General features: G+C 45.5%; 2 protein-coding genes across 5 annotated transcripts in view; one reads left to right on the top strand and one right to left on the bottom strand.

Moving 5' to 3' along the window:
- Positions 1-6,679: 6,679 nt before the first annotated feature.
- Positions 6,680-7,915, bottom strand: PAQR9 (progestin and adipoQ receptor family member 9). The gene has a single exon (XM_010210840.2). The coding sequence runs from the start codon at positions 7,913-7,915 to the stop codon at positions 6,680-6,682; it is 1,236 nt and encodes a 411-aa protein (XP_010209142.2).
- A 10,276-nt stretch (positions 7,916-18,191) lies between these two features.
- U2SURP (U2 snRNP associated SURP domain containing) overlaps positions 18,192-23,492 on the top strand; it is a 45,039-nt gene continuing 39,738 nt past the window's right edge. For all 4 annotated transcript variants that reach the window (XM_062005737.1, XM_062005736.1, XM_062005735.1 and 1 more), the window contains exon 1: positions 18,192-18,295. In XM_062005737.1, the coding sequence (XP_061861721.1) occupies positions 18,251-18,295 (45 nt within the window). In that variant the 5' untranslated portion in view covers positions 18,192-18,250. The remainder of the gene's footprint in view (positions 18,296-23,492) is intronic.

The raw sequence follows: 23,492 nt of genomic DNA, 5'->3' as shown, positions 1-23,492 counted from the left end.
TGCCTTGTAACAGAGGCCTCTCTGATGCAGATGAGTGCATCTGTAGTGGCTGCCCCACAGGCTCTCGTTACTCAAACCAAGATTTAGCCCTAGCATTAATACTCACTTGCTTTTTACCAGCATTTTAATTTTTAATGAGTTTCATCTCCACTCACAGATTCTACTAACCATACATTATCCTACAATGAGAGGATAAAACCTGAAGGTTAAAGCTATCTATCAGATGTCCCTTTGTTTCTCCACGTATACACTGTCCTGTTTGTCAGAGAAGTGATGTCATGGTAACAATTTGTAGGTTGCCTTCAGATTTCATGTTGGTTATCAGGACAACTGTGGAGCCATCTCAGATGAAGGCTGAGGTGCCGACCTCCATAAATTACCCATCCTAGCACTTACTTTTGTTGCTTTCTGTCCTGCTCAGTGTTTTGCCATTCTCACTGGCTCCATTAGTTTTGTTTCCTCCAACATGTTCACGTCCAGCAGTCAGATCCAGAGCCCAATGACATGAAAAGCCTTGAATATTAACAGTGGGTTGCACTCTTTTGAAGCATGTTTATTTGCAGGGTGGAGTCTTTTGAAGCATCTGTTTGTGAGGTGGCAACGGATATTTTTGCTGGGCTCACCAAATACTTGAAGCCATTACCATATTTCAAACATGAAATATAAACTCTGCAAGTAAGAGCTCTCAAGAGTTTTACAACTTTAGAAGGAATTCTACAAATCCTAGAAGATCCTACATTTTTTTCATCATGTTCAGCCTTTTAACAGTATCAGGAGGTGCCTGCTGAATTTTGACACAGAAAGCTTAAAGCAGATACTTTATGTAATTGCCATTCATTGAGTGCTTTTTGGTGCCCGACTTGGACTGAAAACAATATTCTGTCACTTGGAACATTCCTAGTCTGCCAAATGGGAGAATTTGTTTGATGCCAAATAGATCTCTTCATTTTGCAGTCAATATTTTGCTGTGATTCTTGACATAGCTGTTACTACCAATTTCATGGTTTTTCAGCGAGCACTGTAGGCAAGACACGGATCTCCTTATACATATTAATGAATTTTAATGTAACAGGGATGCTTATCATTAGTTAGTTAGCATAGATATTGAAGAGCTAAAAAGGCAATGGTTCTATTTTATTGCTTTAAACATAAAAGGGAGTAAAATGTCAACAATACTTTTGCTGCAGTATAGTGTGTTCAGAAATTTCAACACCACTACACAAGAATTGGAAGTTCCTGTACTTGTGCTAACAACATCTGTGTTTGAGGGTGACTACATTCATCACATTTCTGGTTCTACAGGTGCTACAATAATTTATATCAAGAAATGAAAAAACCCCTTTATAAATGCATTCCTACAAGAGTGTATTCAGAATCAACTTTATTTATAGTTCACACCTTTTTTTGCTAAAAATGCATAGTCATTACATATACAGTAGTCAGCATCCAAAAGTGTACAAACAAGAAATTTTCAAACCCTCCCAAGAGAACCAAACAAAATTCACACTTTTTGTTCATTGCATGCACAGACCCTTAAATGTGATACCTCTTACTAAAGCGTGCTTGAATCTCTAGCAGACAGAATTTACTTGCTATAGACTGTTTCTCCATCCTATTAACCCTCAGCTACAGCCACAAATCCTAAGGCGTTGACATGAAAGAGCAAAACCCTTCTTTCAGAATCCTCCATGTTCCAAGCATGACCCAGGAAGCAATTGCCCTGAAAGCAGAAGTCTGCTGGTGGTGTTTCCTTACAGGGAACCTTGAGCAAAAGGCTGCTTCCTTTGTCTTGGTCGTTAATTTACTACTGAATTCAGTGGAATGAAGCAGCGTCTCTCTCAGCAAGTCATGAAAATAATTTAACTTTATTCTGCGCCCAGCTCCAAGACACTAAATGTCTTGAATGGAGGTCTGTGTCTTTCAGTGCATGGGACACTTCCTCAGCATCTTGCATCTCATCTGAGGAGAAGAGGGTGAAGTCTCAGCTGTTAACTTGGGTATTGGTTGTGTAGCCCTGACTCAGGAAGCTAGGAATGTACTTGGACAGGGTGAATTTCTAATGGCACAGGCTTTGACTTACTGAACCACTCAAACCCTTTGATGTCTTTTGGGTTTTTTTTAAATCAGTCCTTCCAGAAGAAGGGCAGAGTGGGTTAGCAGAATGATTAGTCAGGGTTCCATGGCAAAGGAAGAGTACACATATGTGATAAGAAGATCAAAGTTCAGTTTTTGCTCAAGAATAGGATTGGCTCCATGTTGTTGATTTTGGGGAAGAGGGGAAAACAGAAAGTTGTTTACGTCTGATCAATATAATTTTATGTTCCCAAATGATTACATGTGTTTATTTAAAAGCTTCATTTATTTAAGGTCTTTGTACTCTGATAAGTAGCCTGAAGTGGGTTGAAATTGAGATAGAATCACGGTCTTACTGATGGCAAATCTTGCTCCAGCGTTTCATGGTAACTGGAATGCAATCCATGGCTAAACAAAGGACAAGGCCTCATGTCAGCATTACACTGCCCCTCCATACGAGCCACCAGTGAGAGTTTCTGAAGAGAAGAGGACTTAAGTATATTTTGTGTTTACTCCCGACCCTTAAACATTTAGTCAACCTGTTTACTACTGCTTAGGTATGGATTGTCCCTCCCCCCGCCTTTGGCCATCATCCCCAAAGGACACAGGATGTGAACCTCCTAGGAGCATGGCAATGACGAGGGTTTGTCCCAAGAGTTCATTATCTAGAAATGTTGATATTCCTCTCCCTGTGAGATGAGGAGCTATGGAAAAATACAACATTCTTTCTGCCGGAGTTCAGTAATGTTTCTTCTTAGCACCTAGGAGGGTCTTTGCATTTTTAAGTGCTTTACAAACATTAGCTAGTCTTCAGAGCAACCCTGCGAGGTAGGTAAGGTATATTCTCCCCATCTTACAGATGTGGAAACTGAGACATAGAGGGTCAAATTCAACCCTGGTTCAATTCCAGTGTTTTACATGAATTAAATTCATTTAAAATGAACACAGTTTGAATGACTTGCCCTAGATTACAGAACAGGTAGTGGCAAAGCAGGGACAGGAGCCCTGGAGCGCCTGACTCCTCAGCTTTTTACTTGCCACTTGGTCATTTTTACTTTCATAGACAATGAAAACAATATAATCTCGGCAATTACTACAGGTATGATTTACTTCTGTAAGGCATGTGGATGGTAATCAACTGAGTTAAGTGCAATACTACTTTATGAATGTGCTGCCTCAGAGAGTTTACTTAAACAGTAAGTACAACTTTCATATTGTCCTTTTGTTCAGGTGCACTGTTGACAAAAAAACAACACAGTAGCTGGACTCAGCAAATAAATAATATGCACAACACTCGGACAATTAAGCAAAACTATCATTTTAGCAAAAAAAAATAAGTGTTTCTACTTTGAACTGCTAAATTTCGACAAGTGCAGCACACAGATGAAACTTTTCCCTTTGTTTCCATACTGCAGATTCCAGTCGTGCTAGAGAAGCAGCTCAGAGCTGCACAGATATCGCAGACAATGACAAATTCAAATGAATACACTGCAGAAGAAGAAACAGTGTATTGCCACAGGACATGGGATAGTAACTACAGACCAGGTATATCAATCTTATATGATGATGACCTTGAAGCTTACAGGTTACTGGGAAGTGTCCAGAACTAGGCTCTTGGAATATATGCCAATGTGTTGACTGCAGTTTAGGCACATGCTGATTGTAAGGGAGGATGTCTGTGCCACCAACACTCTGGCAACTGGCCCCATCAACAGTTAGTTCACATTGGCACAGGTATGTCAGTCTGAAAGACACAAAGGCATTTTCAGGCCATCCCCTTATGCTCCAGTCCTCACCTCAACTCCTATCCCCACATAGTTTCTACCACAGGAAGCCTGAAAAGTCTTTTTGGTTTTAAAGATGAGCTATGGAGTCTACAGTGTGGACCCTACTGCAGGTACCCATACAATAAAAACATTATGCAAGAAAGTTTGTTTTCTAGGATGTCCTTATGCATCTAGTCTACAGGCTAGGCCTCCTGGCTCAGCTCTGGATGTGCTTATGGGTGTTCAGTTGTGTGCATTCACACCGAAAAGAGATCCCTTCCCTTACAAGCCACATAAATGCTGACGTTCACTTCTACATGAGCAAATAGAAGCACTGTATTACAGGCATCTTGTTCCACTTTTAACCTCTTTAACTCAGTTTTGTTCTGTCTATATTTGCATAGACTGGCTATTGGACATGGCAAATGAAGCAAGTGTCTACACACATGTCCTTCACTGAATAAACACAGTCACTCAGGTAGCATTTGGCCTAGATGTTCTCTTACTTACACTTGCTATTTAATTTGTAGCCACATTTTGAACAAACAGACAAACAAACACACATTAATTAAAACTCTGAAGATCTAATCACATGTCCCTGTACCCAGTCACTCCTGATTCATACAGACTGCTTACAGTGGCTCACGGAGCAGTACTTGCAACCAGTACTTAAAAATAATCCCACAGAGTGCTTAGGCCCATACAAGTGCCTCAACATTTTGCCAATAGAACCTTTTAAATGAAGCAATATTCTTTATACTAGAGCCACGTACCAAATCTGCAGCGTGACTGAGGCTCACAGACAACTCTTGTACCAGCAGCGAGATTCCAGTAAAATAGGAGTTGGTTGCAATCCAACCTTTATACTGTTATCTGTCTTTGAGATATATATAGATGGCCCTGTGTGGCCTAACTGCAAATATCAAATGTATTTTTACAAGTTAGCAACGGCCTTTTTTGACACTGCCTCCTGAGGTGTCCTCTACATTGTGACCAACAAGCACAAGTATCATTAATTACACAGTAAGCTTTAAAAGCCCTTTTTTTGGTTTTGTTTTACATTTGGCTTTCACTGTTGCTTGTTTCTGAGCTGTCTTCTAGTGCTGAAATTTGCTGTCCCTGGCTTTTTTTTACTTCTTTCTTAGTTTCTAATTACTGGTTGGACATGCTAGTGGCATCTCTCAGGCAAACCCTTTCTACATAATTAGTTTTCAAACTTGGATGAGTCATTGGGCTCTGTGTAGAGCCACTACACAACAGTGCAGTATGACACCAGTGTTTCCTACACAAGTATCAATCTTCTTTTAGAAAATACAAGCAGTTTCCCATCTGAACTGCAAGTTGTTACCCCCATGTGTAATATTATTGCATATTTGTTACTTGTTCTGTCAGACAAAATCAAAATGCATCTGTTGAAAATCTGCACGTAGTTTAGAAAAACATCCACATAGAGGGTATGTTCAATCTACAATCAGCTGTTTGTTATGTGATAAGGATAATACCTGGGTTGCTGTGAAAAGATACTGCTTTGGAAAATTTAATTCTTGTCTTTGACATCCTCCTTTCCCTCCCTCCAGCTTCTGTCAGAGGACTTCAAAACACCCAGCTGCAGCCACGGGACAAAATAGGAAAAGGTGGGGAATGAGAAGAAAGCGCCAGTATCAGGTACTTGTAGTGCTGTATTTTAGGTTCTGAACAGATTCAGCAGTACCTTATTCTGCAGCTAATTTTAGGATGGTAAATCTGACAGAGTGCTCTACTTAAAGAGCACAAGAAACCAGTTCCATGTAATTCTTCAAAAGATCCAGAATGAGATCTCATGCATCAGTTACTCTCTTTACATCCACAGAACTCCCAGCGAGCTTGGCAGGGGCTTATAGAAAGTCTGTCATCTGACTTTGACTCTAAAGGGCTGATCTGGGGGTGATTTATCAGGGAAGATGAAGGGGCCCCTTAGCAACCCCCTTAACGCAACAGATGTTTCTGACGTGCTGGGGGAATAGTCATGCCATTATGCAGTGTTCTTCTTTCCCCCTCCCCCGCCCTGTGCTAGTTTGACCCCTTTCTGGTTCAGTTATTTTACTTATCTCTTGATTTTATTTTAGTGTCCATTCACTGCCTGTCTAATTAAAGTCTCTCCATCGACTGGTAATTCTGTAATAATTCACAGCTGTTTTTCACCTCTCTGTTAGATCCATTGTTCCCTGGCTGAAACAGCTGCAAGACCTTAAAAACTATAGATAGCTATTGATTTGTTTGCATTTTAAATCCAGTATGTGGCTGCAAAGGCCTGTTACAGTATCACAGAGGAAGATAAATGTCAGTGCATAATCTGCTAGGAAATTTCACACAAGAGTTGATTAAAACTCTATGAGTAATCATTGCACAAGTGTCTTCAGGTGTATATATATATACACATATATATGTAGCTAATAAATATATAGCTAGATATATAAATATATATGTATATACACAGCTAGTTTAAACCTAACTGTTATGAAATTAGTAAGTGGCATTCACAGTTCATGCATTCTTCCTATTAGCAGAGCTAAATTATTTCAGCTTATACTCTAAGCAGCAACATACCAGTAAGCTTTTGCTTGCTTCCCCTGGATACCTAGTAGTTTAAAGAGCATGAGCTGTTCCACCATGGTCATTTTCTCTGGCAACCCTCTGCGAAAGGGATCAGGCTCTTCCACAGGTGTATTCACCCCAGGGCATCACACAGGATGTGGTGGGGCTGGTCTGAGGATCGCCAGTCTGAAGGTCATTGTCCCAAGGTTCTCCAGCTCAAGGGTCACTGGTACAATGGTGGCTGTGCCCAAGGGCTGCCAGCCCAGTTAATCCTGCTTGCAGAGGTCTGCGACATTGAGGAACCTCCTGACGACCACAGCCAGGCAGAGCGTCAGGAGCAGCATATAGCCCACAGTGCCCAGGTAAGTGGGGACTGCCAAGGGTGCCTTGAGGAACTCAGTCAGCCCATCCTCAACATAGTGCACCTGGTCATAGATGCTGAGGAAGGTGAAGATGTGGAAGAGCTGGTGGCTGTGCCCCACGATGTCAAAGAGCCCCGGCTGGATCCGCTCAGGGATTTTGCTGACGTTGAAGAAGGCGGCCACCAGCAGCCAGCAGTAGCGCCTGTAGAAGTAGACAAAGAGTGTGGGGTTGCGAGTACGGAGGTCAAAGAGGAGGCTCTCCAGCATGATGGGGCAGGCCATGCTCAGCGGCATGGCAAAGACGAAGGTGCGCACGGCGAAGGGGTAGGCGCAGCACGCGGCCCGGCTGCGGCAGCAGGCAGCTGTGCAGCCCACAGCCAGCGCCAGCGCCACGGGCAGCACCAGCGCACGGTAGGCCGCGATGGCCAAGCTGCAGTCCAGCTGCCAGCCCAGCCGCTGCTGCACGTAGCGGCTCATGGCATTGGCGTCCAGCAGGCTCAGCCCTGGCAGCAGGTAGTAGGAGTAGGCCACGGTGCTGGCAAAGCCATAGTAGCTGATGGAGGCATAGTCCAGGTAGAAGAAGGTGGCACGGAGGCGCGGGGAGAGGCAGCTGAAGAGGTGGGCCGTGCAGCTCATGGCGAAGGTGAGCAGCACCCCCGAGGCATAGCACCAGAGGGGCAGCAGGGCCGGGTGGTGGAAGGGCACGTCCCCGGCGCCCCGCAGCAGCAGCAGCTGCCCGAAGCGGCTGAGGAACAGCAGCAGCGGGATGAAGTGGGTCCAGAAGTTGAGGGTCTCGTTGGTGGGCTGAAGCACCGAGGCCAGGCACTCCTGCGCCGAGCAATGCAGCCGCCGGTAGCCCGAGAGGATGAAGCACTCCACGAAGTCCTCGGGCACCTCGTCCCACCGCAGCAGGGCGGTAGGGCGAGCGGGCGGCGCCGCCTTCTCCTTGTCCCCCTCGCCCGCCGGCATACTGCTAGCCCCGCCGGCCCCAGGCCCCCCGGCCGCCCCCGGCCCGCCGCCCGCCGGCGCGCCCCGCCGCCGCCGCCCGGGCGAGGGAGAGCCGCTGCTCCCGCTGGCGGAGGAGCCGCGGTGGCTCTGCGCTTCTCCTCCTCCGCCGCCGCCCCCGGCAGCATCACTCATTGCAGCAGGGGCAGTGGCAGCACCGCCGCGGCTCCTCCCGCCCTGCCGCCCGGCATCGCGGTAACTGGAAACCGGCGGCGCATCCAGCGCTGCCGGGGAGCTGGGAGAGACGCCCCCGCCGCCCCGGGTCGGGTTTCCCGGGGAGGGAGGCGCTGGACACCCGAGCCACCGTTAATGATTGATGCGGCCGCAGCGGGCGGGGCCGGGGGGGGGCGCCGGGACGGCAGAGCCCCGCGGCCTCTCCGGCGGAGCCACCCCGCAGCGAGGTGTGCGGCCGGGCTCGGGCAGCGCTTACCCCTTAGGGCTCCACTCTACCCGCAGGTCGCCCGGGAGCAGGGACGGTTGACGCGGGGACACGAGCACAGCCGCGCCGCTTGATGCGGAGCCCTGCCCACGGCGGCCTTTCGGTGTGAAAAGCACAAAGGCGGCGTCGGCATCGGCTGTCTCGGGGCTATGGGTGCCGCTCTCGGCACTGGGCCGCGGCCAGCACAGGTGGCAAAGGCCAGGCAGATGCCTCGAGGGCAAGGAAGGTGACTCCAGGGATCGACAGATGCCTGGCAGGCAGGACGGACCTGGGAAATAACCCCAGACAGGGGACATCTGACGACGGGGTGAATTTGTGCCGTGTGTGCTTCAGTGAGGCTGCCCGAGACTTGATTTCTTTGATGACTTTCTCTGATACATTGAATGCAAACGTTATTAAAATAACGTTTTATTAAATAACTGAATGTTCCCAGCAAGGCTGTGAAGGGTGCACGTCCCTCTGACCTACATGGCACCTAGCTTCGTGCTGTAAGCGAGGTGGCTGGGAGAGACTCTAGGTAAGGGGCTGACAGTAGCTGCTCTGTGTTGATCCTTAGACAAATCCGACATTTATCAGCCGTGCAGTTACGCAAGCGACACACTTACATAATTGAAATGTAAAAATACAGGGGAAAAGCACCGTACAGGCGTTACTGTCCCTTAGTGCGTCTGAGGGAATCAAAAGGCAGTGCTGCAGGCACAGGTCGGACCCAGAGTGAGGGATTGCTCTCCGCTGTTTCAGTGTGTTTCCTTTTTGTTTTTTTTCAGATGGTCTTCAACATCTGAGAGCTATAGGTTTTCAAATGCATGTGTTACACAGTGATATTCAGATATATACGTGGTCCGAGGGTATAAACTGAGGTCTGCTGCAACTAGGACATTCTGTCCAAATATTTTTATAAAATCTTCTATTCAATAGAGAATTACAACAACATGAAAAACCTTCTTCACAAGGAGGCAATCAGAAATGGGCTTTTAAAAATCAACACAAAAAAGTAGTAAAAATGTGTTGCTGAAAGTGTTTTTTCAATGCATTTTTCATCAAAGTAAAAATACTGATTTTACAGAACTGTCAAAAGTGGGGCGGACTGGTTGACACTGCATATAATCTTTATAAAAATTACACAGGAGTCTTGCTAGGAAAATAAACACAACTGAGCAGAGCTGAAAAGCCACAGGGAAGAGTAAAATACTAAACCAAGAGGCTTATTTTTAAAATAATAGGCCTAATGTGCTCCAACATCCCCACATTTTGGAGGGGGTGCCTGGCAGCATTCAGGGACACATCAACTGACACTCCGCCAGGAGCGACTGACAGAGGGCTCTATGCAACCCTCCAGCAGCGAGCCTCACTTGCCCTGGGCTCTGCCTTGTGGGCTTCAGAGGAAAGGCTCTTTGGGATTGACAGACACTGCTTGGCCTTTGGTAGAGGTCAGGCTTCTCATGGGGCTGCTCAAGACAGGGCAAATGCTGGAGCATTTGCTGCATCACCATAGATCAGACAGCTGTTCTAGCCACACCACGCCATGCCACACCATGCAACACCACACCATACATACAGGTGTTCCTGGCAGGGCTAAGGTGATCCTTCTGCTAGTCCCTGAAGGACACTCATTTAGAGCAGTGAGTGCCATTGCAGGCCCTAGGGAAGAGGACCAAAGTGACCACGATCTTCAGCTTCCTTCATCAAGGTTAGATAAGGAGAGGTGGTTCACTGGAAGCAATATGGTTTTAGACCTGTGCTGAAGAGCCTGTTGGAAAGTCACCAGCAGCTGTTACAACAGATGGTGTCTAAAGGACAATATGATCCACCGCTGATCGGGAACTCCTGGCCTTGCAGCAACAGCAGGGCTGGTTCGACATGTTCTGACTTCTCTACAACCTCCAGACTTTCAGGGCTGTGGGAGGTGTTCAGCTCTGTTACCTCAGGGAGCATTGAGGAATCGCCCATCTTCCTGGGAGAGACACTCTCTGGGTTTGTGGTTTTTATGGTGGGCAGCCCAAGCTGGCAAAAGCGGGTGGGGTTTGCTCCTGGTTCAAGAGAGACACAGTTGCAGTGGCCAGTGGACTGTCTGGGTAATGGGTGGAAATACACAGAAAACACTGCAAAGATAAGTGTCTGGAAATTTCTCCCTAGTACTGATGTCTTCTTGTAGTATTTTAAGATGTCTTAAAATAATATTTAGGAGGATGGAGGTTTTTTGCAGAGCCAAGAATCAGTTGAGAGACTTGTACATACCAGTTCCACTGGAGGAAGCACAGGCCCATAGTAGCTCTGTAGTTGTGTGTGCTTTGCCCCTGGCAGGTTTTCTGTTAACACTGCACTACAGAAAAATGCAAGTGGTGTAAAATAAAAATACATTTTATTTTCTCTGCCTCTGGATGGGGATCCAGCTTTGTCTTGTTTCAAGTGCTGTCTGATGTCACGTATGCGTAAGTTGGGTCTCCATGTCTGGCCAGAAAGTGCCAGGGAGATCTCAGAGCTTCTAAAGATCACAGTTCACATCATTGTCAAGTGACAGCAATGTAGCATTATCAGACACATGACTGAAACTCCCTACTAACCATCTGGTTCTTTTGTTTTTTTTCCCAGGCTGCCACCTCACAGGAGAGAATAGTCTCTGAGTTCGGATTGAGCGTTCATGAAGACAACTGCATACATCCTACATTGAGCTAATTATTCTGTTCCCCAACCAGCTGTGGAGTAGTGTTCTTGGGAACCTTACTGTTTGAAGGACCTACAACCTCAAAATAGCCTCTTATTCATATGGAGCCCGCCAAGGTTAGTATTACATGACTATTATGTGGTAGGCCAGGAAAAATGAGGGCACGTGGAGGTCACAGAGAGGAGTCCATGTCATGTAGTGCATGAAGAGGCCTCTGCATTTATCTAACCAGAATTTATATTTAGAAGGTCGTGGTCAGCATATAACACAGCTTCCTCTAGCATGTGTAGATTTTTCAGCAGGCTTTCCCACCTTTGAGAAGACAACACACTGAGGAAGGCACTGCCTGATGAGGTAAGTTGTGGAAGACAGTGTTAATAAATGCTGGCTGAAGACTCAAAGAAAAATATGTGCTAAAATACCAAATGTGAGTTTATTTTTATAGTATGCTGTTGTTTTATTCATTGTTGAAGTCCTTTCACAAGCTATCATTTTGTCTGAAATAGCAAAAGCTCTATAAGACATTCTGAATTGTTTCAACAGTTCCCAGTGAAATCATGCCTTCTGGTTAGGAAAAAAAACACCTAATTTCAGCTTTTGCACTGTAACAGACTCAGCATGCTAGGGAAGAGGTTGTACTTAGCCCTCCTATTATCTATTGCCTTTGTGAATGAGTAAAGAAATGAACTTAAATCTACCACTAGAGAGAAGGTCTTCTTGTGAACAAGCAATGGTGGTGTTTGGAAGATTTAAGATGCTTTTGAAGATACTCCTTCAGCCTCACCCAACCCAACTTACACACAATAGCAAACATCAGTTGCAGGAGCTCTTGCTTGAGGTAATCCTTTGCCACACAATTCTCTCTCTCTCCCTCTCGTTTCTTTTTCCTTTCTATATTTTGACCTTCAAGACAGATTTTACTGACTTCTTTCTTAATAAGAAGTTTTATCTGAGTAAAAACATCTAACCTTTTTATCTGCTCTGGATTTTTACCCTTCTTCACTAAAATCTCATTAGTAAGCCTGATTCCGTTCTGATATCTTCTGTGGAACCCCACTGACCATGAGGGAGGGTAGAATTTGGCTCTAGTTGTCTAAAAAGAGTAGATGTTAAAGAAAGAAAGGTTTTAGCCTCATTTAATTTAGAGTCTAATGTAGCTCATGCCTGCAATTTCACTAGGAGAATATCTTAAGAGACAGAGATACAAACATGGTCCTTTGTTCTATGTGACTAAAAGAAATCCTTTCTCAAGTGTATATCAGTCTTGTGCAAATAATGTCTTGATGGGTAACTCTCTACTGCAGCAATTTAGATCTTTGGTAACAACTGAGTAGGCACAGTACCTGGATCTAATATTGAAGAGATTAACTTGCCTTTAAGAGATTCTACCCCCCTATGTTTTTCAGACTGGATAAACAGGAATCCTTGCATAATTTTCTCCTTCTCAAGTAACTAATTAGGGACAATTTTACTTTACAACATAATTCCTTAATAGATGAACAAAAACAAATGCAATACTTCCATTTTAAAGTCTCATTTGGAGGTGAGAAAAGCTAGATAGGGTAAAGAGACTAACAATAACTAACACTACCATGATTACATAAAAATGTTTATTTTAATCTCTCTTTCACCAGGAGCTTCTAATTTTCTGCCCTCTTTACCTTCAAGTTGAATACTTTCATATCTATGCTCATTATGCTTTAAAAACGAGCAATAAAACCAATTTGAAATAATCTGAAAGAACTCTAAACACAGCAAACTGGAAAACAACACATCACATTTTCAGAAAATTTCTCTGAATGGTTGTCTTTTTAAAGTTCCTTTTTTTTTTTAAGAATAGGCATAGAATGCATTTTTCTGGTCAGCAGCAAACCTGAATGTAAACACTGAGGTAAAATTAGTTTCCCCGTGATGAAGAATAGCATATGGGGTGTATGTGTATTTCATACATGTTTTCCATGGTCAGAATCCACCACTGTCCTGCCTACCAGAAGCTTATAGCAAGAGCACAGCACAACTTGTGCTTTTCAAGAGTTGCGGGACTGAACCCTCACTTACAAAGTGCATGGCTAAGAAATTGTTTTGTTTGTACGTGCCCGAGAGAGAGCGTTTTCCCAAGCACAAATTACTACTCACTGTTACTAAACTGAAAGGAGGGACTCAGGTGTGGAAAAAGCAAAGATTGGTGCTGCACTCATCTCCAGCCTCTGTGCTTTTAAATAGCTGATACACCACAAATTACTGGGCTTTCTCAGCCAGACAGTGCAAGTCAGATTTTGCCTCTGCGTGTGTAACGGGCCTCGCTGCTTGAGGAGTTCAGGGGAAGAAAGAACATAGTTTCCCTGATAAGACACCTGTCCCCGGAGAGCAGCAGGGTCCTGGAAGGGGGAGTAGCTGCTGGATGTCAGGACCAGAGCAGAACTTGCAGCTGAAAGAAGGTAGGGCACCAGCACTGAGAGATGGAGCAACACAGAGATAGCTTTAGCCAGAAAACAGAGCGCGGACAGAGCAGTAGAAACAAGCCTAAGTTGCTGGGAACCTGAGAGACAATCTGCCCTGTCTCTCCCACCCACTGTCTCTCTCTGGTTCTTTTTTGTTATTCTGGGAGTCCCTGATACAGCACCTCAATTTATCCCAGGTTATCTGTGCTCCAGCTGCAAGTGCTGTCTGCCTCTCATTTAATCTCTGCCCTGCTCTGCTCCTCTGCTGCATACTCACAGCCTCCCAGCAACAGAAGAGTACACATGGTAGTGTGCATCTCCCTGTTCTGAGAAACCTCACCTAGCAGTTTTCAGTCTCAAGGATGGGAGGAGATGGAGGGTGGAATAAGGGAAAAAAAAGTTGCAAGACTGCTGCCTTAGCAATGGGAAAATGGCACACGCAGTCCGTGGCTTTATGGATCTGTGAGCCACCACTGAGAATGTGAAACGACTCAGAGTTACAAACCTGAACACCCAGCAGCTACACTGCGTCCTACTCCTGAGTTGCCTGCCCCATGCCCTCAAACCTGCTTCCTCTGCTACAGGGTACGGAACTTCCACAACAGTTTAAATTTTCCTCTCCCCTTCCTTCGCACCCACCTTTGCAAAAGGATTACAACAGGTCAGCTATGTCCTGACCTGGGGTGAAAACAAGGGAGAGATGTGCTTTGAAAGCAGGGAAAAAAACATCCAGAAAGGCAATGGTAATGCACTGCAGCATGTGGTTTACTTAATGTAGCTTAGTGTTAATTATTTATGGTAAATCATGATTTTCCCTAGTATATTGCTAATGATATGTCATTGTAACAACAGTTAATAAAAAACTCCCAGGTCTGCATGCAACCAGATCTACTGCATTATAATGAAAAATGTTTAATATTTTCTTTTTTAATATTATTAGCGTGCCCTTTCCAGCATTAATTCTCTATGGATTTCTGTATCTCACCACTTCCTTTCCTTCCCTTCCCCTCCCATTAAGCTCAAGACACTGACGTGTTTTCATTCACTAACTATACACAAGCGCTACTGTACCATTGCAGTGTGTTATAAATAGCACAGATTCAGGAGTACAGTTCATTCTGAAAAATTATCTTTAGAGATGACCTTTGAAACTCCAACTGTATCTTTACTGTTTTCACAGCATGCTCTGGATCACAATGCTCTTAATTTGGTGCAGTTTGTTAATTACAAAAGAGTGTAGAGGCTGAGCAGTAAGCAGAGGATTTAAACAATGAGGTGGATAATTAAAAAGGATTAATGAGGTGGATTAAATAAAGGGATTGAGGCCAAGCAGAGCACAAATTTTCTAAACATTAGTGGCCCCAAAACTTTAGCATCCGAGAGCATGTTCCTCATTCCAGCTAAATGTTTGTTTTTTTATCCAGAAGTATCAGTCTTTCTTTCATACTATGTTTACAAATGGAGTCCCAGAAGAGCTGAACAGCATCTAGCATCTCCCTCTGCGGCCTTAAGTGCCCCTTCTATCCAATAGAAGTTCCCCAGCTGGTTTGCTAATTCATGGCAGCACCTGTTTCCATTACTATGTTAAAAAAATTCAAAAGCAGGTCACTGATAACACTAATCCCTTGCCTCTGCAAGCTGCTGAAGTGGTTCTCAAGAAAACAGGGAAAAGGATGGGGAAACAAAAAGACTTGGCTTGGATTCAGAAGGAATAAAATCCTGTCTGATCCATTTCTACAGCTCCTTGGCCAACACCACTCCTTCCTGTGGAATGGCTCCTCTATAGGCACTTGTGGAGCCCAAAAAAGTCCTAAAAAGACTGATAGAATCATCCCCCTATCCTGCAGTCACGTGGTGGGTTTTATTTCTCCCTCTCTCTACTCTGTGCAAAGCCTTGAGATGGTCACTGAAAGCTGTGTGGGCAGCTGCAGACACAGGGAGCTGCTCTGGGTGCCATCTGGGATGGTAAGGGCCCACACCAGCTTAGGTATGGCAAACGCTTTTTGTAATTGCTTCTTGCTGAGGGGAGCTCAGTAAACACCTGATCTCTCTTCATCCTTAGCTGCCAGCTCACTACCAGAAAACTTCTGCATGTTAACTTTCCAAGTGGTGGAAGAAGGCTTGAAAAGCTGGGAAAAATGACTGTTTTTGTCACATGACCCTTCCCTACCTCATCTTTTTCTTAGTCGCGTCAGCACTGTCTGGTCAACATCGTCGTTGATTGCGGTGTAAAGCAATTCGCACGTGCAGGACGACACTTACTGCTCACTGTGCCATTTCCCCTGCGTCGCGTGAGGCAGCCGCCCCGCGCGCCGCTGAATCCCCTCACGGGGCCGCGCGCTGAGGCGCCCCCGCTCTCCCGCCCGCGCGCTGCCCCGCCCCCTGCCGGAGCGCGCGCACGCCGGCGCCGCGACCCGGCCCGTGCCCAGCGCGCGCGCGCCCTCTGCTGCGGCGCCTCACGGCTCAGCGCTTTGCGTTCGCCCGCGCCCTGGGTCCAGCGCGTTGCTGCCGGGCGGGTGCTCGGTGTCGCACCGCTCTTGGGTTACTTCCACTGACCACCCTTCGCGGACCTGTTACCATCGACGTGGCGGCTTGCGCCGGGACTTGCACTCGGACAGCAGCCGTTAAAACTGTCGAAGCTGAGCCTTCATCCTACGGAGAGCTGCTGGCAGAGCGAGACGCTCCCCTCCGACGCACACCTGTGGCAGGCGAGGTTTCCTGAGGCGTTTGCCTTCCTCTCTGAATTTCCCACCCTCTGCCGTTGCTCCTGCCCTCCTTACCCTCTCCTTTTTTGTTCTTTTTGCCTCTCTGAAAGTTCCCTCTTCATTCTCAGCTGTCAAACGTGGCTGTTACTGTGGGCCCTGCTGCCTCCTGTCGCTCATAGGGAGGAGTAAGTGTAGGGAGTTGGGGAATTTAAAGCTTTCCTTCGTTTCTGTATAGCTACTGTCTTTTCCTGGAGTATTATCTCAACCTCAGCATCATCCACATTATACTGAACATCCATAAAAGCACAGGAATGCAAGAATCATGATGCATGTGACAAGGCCTCTGTTTAAGCCGTGTTCAATAAAGAAAGTTGCTGTGCTTTCAAAACCAGTAATGGAGGTTTTGCTGTGTAGTGTTTCACTACTATTTCAGAGCTTTTCTCAATTTGATGTAACATAATTGATATTTGAAACAGCTTTCTTTCTATTTCACTCTGCTAGATGTTTGGGAGCAAGTCTTGACCTCAAATTGTATGACCACACACTGCTCAGTGCCTATGTACATGCATCAGTGGACGAGCACAGCTGTGCAGAATGGATGAAGCACAGGACTCTGCAGCTGTATGACATACCGTCAGTCTCACATCCAGCCTCATCCTGAGGAAAGCTGTCACATCTAAAACACATTTTGGGCCCTTGATGTGCATCAAGATTACTCTGGGCATTTCCATACCACATGGCCTGCAGGACAGGAGAGTAGGAAGGCTCTGCAGTGAGATCTGGCCAGGCTGGATCAATGGGCTGAGGCCAATTGTATGAGGTTTAACAAGGCCAAGTGCTGGGTGCAGCACTTGAGCCACAGGCTTGAGGTAGAGTGGCTGGAAAGCTGTCCAGCAGAAAAGGACCTATGGGTGTTAAGTGACAGGTGGCTGACCATGAGCCAGCAGAGTGCCCAGGTGGCCAAGGCAGCCATTAGCATCCTGGCTTGTATCAGAAATAGTGTGGCCAACAGGACCGGGGAAGGGATTGTCCCTCCTTACTTGGCACTGCTGAGGCTGCACCTTGAACATTATGTTCGGTTTTGGGCCCCTCACTAGAAGAGAGAGAATGAGGGGCTGGAGCCTGTCCAGAGATGGGCAACAGAGCTGACGAAGGGTCTGGAGAACAAGGCTTATGAGGAGTGGATGAGGGAGCTGGGGTTGTTTAGCTTGGAGGAAGCTGAGGGGAGTCATGACGACTCTGTAACTACTTGAAAGGAGGTTGTAGTGAGGTGGGGGTCAGTCTCTTTTCCCAGGTAGTAAGCAACAAGAGAAAAAGACCTCAAGTTGCACCAGAGGAGGTTGAGCTTGGCTAGGAGAAAAAATTTCTTCACCAAGAGTTGTCAAGCATTGGAACAGGCTGCCCAGGCAAGTGGTTGAGTCACTATCCCTGGCGGTATTTAAAGGACGTGTAGATGAGCTGCTGAGGGACATGGTTTAGTGGTGGATGTGGCAGTGTTAACAGTTGGCCTCGATGATATTTAACATCTTTTCCAACAGAAACGATTCAGTGATTCCATGACATGCACAGGACCCACCCTGTGGGCCTTCCCAGCACCCTCATCTGAATCCTGCTCTACTCCCACTTCTGCCTGCAGTGAAGAGGTTTGCTGGTGGACAGCCCGAGCTGTCCTGTCACCTGTAGGAAAACATCTGGCGATGAAAAACGGCTCTTTATGATCGGTACGTCCCGCTCTCCTCCGAGGGGCCGAGGCAAAGCAAGTCAGTGCTTTGCTTCTGAATGCCAACCCCTCGCCTTGGGGTTTCTCCCGCGGGACCGCGTGCCCCGCACACGGGCAGGCCGGGTGCCGGTGCCGCCTCACGGCGCAGCCTCCCGCCGCCGCTGCCTGGCCACCGCGGGCTCCCGCTGCTGGCCTCCTGCCCCGGCCCTAGCGCAGCTGGTTGTCAGCCAGACCGGAGTCTCCTGGCGACTTCAATTGGGTTCTGCCAACGTGAGGGCGAGAGGTTTCCCCGCGGCCGACAGCTGCGGGCGCGGTGGAGCCTCACACCGCCCGGTCCGCTGCCGCCGCTCCGCTGAGGGGAGGAGACGGACATAGGCCCCGCCCGGGCAGAGGCCGCCACATCGGTGGCTCGGCCGTCGGCTTCCCGCCCTCCGCTCGCGGGCTCGGTGGGATCGGCGCTCGCTTCCTCACCACCAGGGCTGAGCGAGGGGAGAAGCAAGATGGCGGACAAGGCGCCTAGCGGCTCGCAGAAAGGCAGTGGGAAGGTGAGGCCGTTCCGCGGGGTGGCCCGCGGCCTGTCCGTCCGCTCCGCCGCCGGGGGGCACGGCCGCTGCCTGCCGGCGCGGCGGCGGGGCCTGGAACTGGCGGGGTGGCGAGGCGCGGGCGGCGCGGCCTGCTCCGTCCCTGCTCTCTGCCCGTGGTGACTGCGGGCCCCGGGAGGGGGTTGGGAGGCGGGAAGGGGGCGGCGCGGCCAGGCCGGGGATCACGGGCCGCTCGCGGAGCATCCGCCTTCCCCGGGACTGGCAGCGCACCTTTCCCCCCCCAGGCCGGCGGCAGCGGCCTCTTCGCGTCCTCGTGTCCCCGGCGGAGGGCTGCGGGGGAGCGGGGCCCGGCGGAGCGCGCAGTAACTACAGCCGCGGGTCTTCCGCTTCCCACTAGCACGTCTCCAGTTTCGGATGTGGACTTTGGATTAACGTGCTAGGCTTACCCGTCCCCACGAACGGATATAATTTCGGTCGTGCTGAGTGTTCTAATTCCTCCGTGGGCTGGAGGCCGCGTGGGGTTAGTTTCCAACTTGCGAGTGTGAAGGGAATCGATAATTTCAGATCGAGTGTCTCCTTTTGATTTGCCATGAAATTACAAATTTCACAAAATCACCGTGGCGTTCTCCATTCTTTTCATAGTACCTGGTCTACTTCCCGTAATTACTGTTTGTTGGATTGGCAGAGCAAAAGTCCAGGTAGAGTTCTGGCAGACTTGTCCAGAGCTGTGCACTGAAACTAGTGCATGTCTGGCTGTAGGTAGTAACAGCCCAGAGCTTCCTGCTCTTTAAGCATCTCCTTTGCCAAGAGAGTAAAAATACATCTTGAGGACGAACTGGCAGCTGACAGTTTGGGGATTAGCGATTAATGGCACTCCCATTCACTCAGCTTTGTTGCAGATTTTAGGTCAGATGTATATGAATCTTCTAGGTCTTGGCGTGGAGTTTTCTTGTTGTGTTTTGGTGGGCTTTCTGGCTCAAGAATTTCCAGTGATATTTAGGTGATTTTTTTTCATCCCATTTTTTGTGTATTTAGCAAGACTTTTTTTTTTTTTTCTTTCTTTTTTTTCCCCCTTGCTAGGAAGCTGGCTGAGATGTAGTTATTGAGAGCCTTTGCCTGTTCACACAGTTGGTAGTGTTACAATAGGAGAGTTTTGGTTTTGTTTCCTTTTAATGATCTGCCAGGAAACATTTTTGGGGATCTTGCCTTTGGCTTGGAACTGCAAGAGCTGGGCAGAAAACTTTAGTAGTAAAGTAGGTCTTAATTTATGGAGAGCAGCTTCCAGGGAATAAAACACTTTGAAATTTTCAATATAATCAGGCATAGAATAACAATTTAGTTATTGATTACTGCAAATGATAACATGGTACACAAAACAAAACTAGATGTGATCCTTTTCTTTTTACAGTTACACCACAGACTCTTGATATTTACTGTTTCTGTAGTGTTGATATTCTTTCTTTAATACAGAGTAAGAATTAATTTATAATTATTTATATGATATCGGTTCTGCAAAGGTATATGCACATAACTCTTTACACTAAGTCATCCATCCCACTGAAGTCAGTGGGACTACTAAGGAATTTAAAGTCAAACCTACATTAATCTGTTGAAGCATGCTGAGGAGATCTTGAACCTTGCCATCTTCGTGCACTTCGTGCACATCTTCGTGAGGGGGAACCTCACCCTTGACTTTCCCATTTCTTTAGACATATATACTGTTTCCAGTAGTCCTTTTCCTATTCCTTATGTTCTACATCCTTCTTATTTTACGGTGTTAATATTATTTTATGTGTTGGAGGAAATAGTGATAGTACATATGTAGATCCATGAAAATGTTCTAGTTGAAACTCTTGGTGTTTATTTCCTTCAACATTAATTTTCTTTAGGGGAGCAATATGTGTGTGGTGTCTTATTTTTGTAATTTCGTGCATGCTTGCAAATGTATATCCACAGAGATACTTTCCAGATTTCTGGAGAAAGAAGTATGACATAACAGTACTGAAATTAGTTTGTTAATTTGTAATTAATTTATTCACACAAGCATAAAAATGTGTATTTTTAATTGAGCCTATATGAAAATGTTTATGGTTTAACAGTCCAAGTCAATAACCATTTTGCTTATTTTCTTAAAGTAATTATCTAGCAAACATTCTTAAATGAATTTATCCTTATTTTACTTACTTATTGGAGTTGAAGTTTTAGACTCCATTTCTTTTGGTGTGCTTTATTCAGAAGTTGTAATAATGACTGTACTAGCAAATCAAATAGGTCTCATAGACTCCATAGGATATGTTTCAGTGGCTGTCCAAAATGTGCCTTTGCTGGCTTTTAGGCGACCTTCTGGGATGACAGTGACATTCTGTTTTTTGTGCTCTCTGAAGAACTACGGCCTAGCATTTGAAAGCTTTAACATTTACAATAAGATACGGTTTCTTTCCTTCAGAACAGGTAGTGTTTGTTTTTCAGCCTTGGTGTCCAAGTACTGACTTTGAATGTCTAGCCTGTTATTTTGGTTTCTAGTGTAAAATCAAGCTTATTTCAGACAGGTGTTTGATTCAGTATTTGAAAACTTGCTGGAGATGCTATGGGTCCGGAAGCCAGACTCGCTGTGGTGGTAGCTGCTTTTTATGATGCTGTCAGTTTCTAAAGAAGTTTGAGAGTCTCCAGGGTGAAATGTGTTGTAAAAGCATCATCTATTCCTTTGTCACTATAGGAAAGTGAGACATGTGCTTGAGATACCCAGAATACTAAACAGGAAAGAAGGACTAAGTTAAGGAGAGAAAATAGAAATTACCCAAGACTACATAGGAAGTCAGTGTAGGATATGATTCTGAAATGACGGTGATTATGTTAAGCTATTATCTTGATGGAGTCTGAACTACTGTCATTTACTTGTTAGATCTTTTGAGAATAGTGACTATAGTGCAAGTCCACAGCTTTTGCATACAGTACTGTACAAAGTATGTAGCAGAAGACACTAGGACCAAGCTGTGGCTTTCCCTTTTTCATTCTTAATTTTTTTTATGAAATTTCCTAATCTTAAATGCATTTTCCAGGCATTTGAGTAAGCTGTGTGTTAATGACATTGTTGAACAACATGGGAATGGAGAGCTTTGTTTGGTAAGCTAAAGTGTATGAAGAGCAGCAATGTAAAATCTGTGTATGTGGTGAACTCCATTTAGATGAAGCATTCTGCAGCTTGTGATCTTCATCTTTCTCTGTGTTCTTGTTCAACTTGTGACCAGGAGCAAGGGAGGCATAAACATGTTCCTCTGCTGATGAAAACATAAAAGGAGATAACCTTCTTGTTTCCTTTTTAGCAGTAGAATGTTAAATGCTGGCAGCTCGTGTTTGTCTTTAGTTTGTTACAATGAAATAGTGTTCCTTGCAAATACTTTGGAGAAAACCATTTTCCATTTACTTTTGTGTCTGCAAGTGACGTCTATTTAAATGGTGAATAATATCAATACATACTGCTCCAGTAAATGTTAAGAATAAATAAATTAGTTATAAAATAATTTTCAAGTGTTTGCAAGCATTTGTTTTTCTAGACAGTTTGGTAGAGAAAGGAAGAATAAAAAAGGCAAGTTGAACTCGAAACTTTTGCTGGATTTTAACATCTTAATTAAAACTGTGATTCGGTTTTCTTTTTCTTTGTTATTTATACAGATACAAACCAGTCCTAGCCTTAGCTACATTCTCCCTCCCAAACACAGTCGTCTTTAGTTGATTTGGCATGATTTAAATGGCAGAGAGGGGAGGTCTGAATTGTAAGCTGGCTTGGCTGAACCTCCCCAATTCTGTCTTTACTAGGTGATCAGTTAGATTGGGATAAGTGATCTAGTTCAGTGTGGGCAGCTGCCCAGTATAGGGCCAGAATCAATAGAAGGTGTAGAAACTAAAGTGTGGTACACCACTTTCTTGTGAACACTTTACCCTGAAGCTGTTGATTCTTGTGAGGACGGGGCTTGTGTTTATGTCTAAGTTGTAGCCGTTGCAGTTGTAAAATTGACATTCAGCATTTGGAAGGCCAGCTTCTATGCTTTCATTGCACTTTGTTTTACTAAATAGCACTGATATTAATAGCAAAAATTTGCTTGTGTTACACAGTGTATTTAAAATATTTGTGAAATAACATGGTAATGCCAGTTTTACCAAGAGGTCATTACAATCTGGAGACACTATGAAGAGCTGGATTTGTGGGCACTTGGACTGCTGGTGAATGGGAAGATTTGAGAGAGCAGTCAGCACTTACCCGTTTTCTTTGGAAGCTGCCATGAAGCTGGAAGCAGATTTAAACATTGGAATTTAAGAGAGGGCTCTCTGCTTTGACTTTCTGATGGGAATTTGCCAAAATCTTATTTGTATGGTCTTCTGAAGATTTTCTTTTTTTGTTTTGAAGGTTGGGTAATCTTGGCTAGACTCAATAGTGGAGTTTTGAGTGACCTGACCTCCAAGGCGATGGTTTGACAGGGCCATATTTTACTGGAATGTCATTTCATCAGCCTGCATTGCTACTTCAGTTATGCAAATGCAATTCTTTGAGGGACTTGTGCTGTGAAAACGATAGAGAAAGTGATCCAGCTGGAATATAGTTTGGTTTAAGGGGGAGGGAAAGAAATATGTTTCATGCAACCAGTGAATTGTCAGTGAACTGGAAGTAAGAAGACATTTGTAGATTGTTTATGCTGCCAGTGACGGAAAAATGGACTCATTTGAGCATGAAGGAGCTATCCTCACATCTGGGACATCAGGTACAGGACAGACCTTTGGATATGTTTCTTTAAATAGTTCAGTTGAGCTACTTAACATGGCAAGTAGAGAAAAAAACAGTCCTATTCCAGATTTCAGTACAGATGGGTGTCTTCTGAAATGCTCCGCTCTGTGGACATTAGAAGAACATGGTGATTCTGCTGAGTCAACTCACAGGAGTCACTGTTTAGGAAAGAAGACCTCCCCTTTTGTCAAGGTGGTGCAAATGGAAAGTACAGTGCTGTGAGAATTAGTTTTTTAATAACTGCTATTTAGAAACTGGCAGATAGCAACATGTAATTTTGTCAAGAATTGTTTTATCTTGTCCTTTGTGGATACAGTTGCTTATATAGTCAGAAGCAGTACCAAAGGTATGAGCTAAATTTACAGACGGGAAGAAAAGATCTTAAAAAGAAGAGCATTATTCTCTGTAAAGGAGAATAAT

This window comes from Colius striatus, chromosome 12 (assembly GCF_028858725.1).
Source record: "Colius striatus isolate bColStr4 chromosome 12, bColStr4.1.hap1, whole genome shotgun sequence".
NCBI lineage: Eukaryota > Metazoa > Chordata > Aves > Coliiformes > Coliidae > Colius > Colius striatus.
The sequence above is the reverse complement of the archived record's forward strand: the minus strand, read 5'-3'. Positions and strand labels throughout refer to the sequence as shown.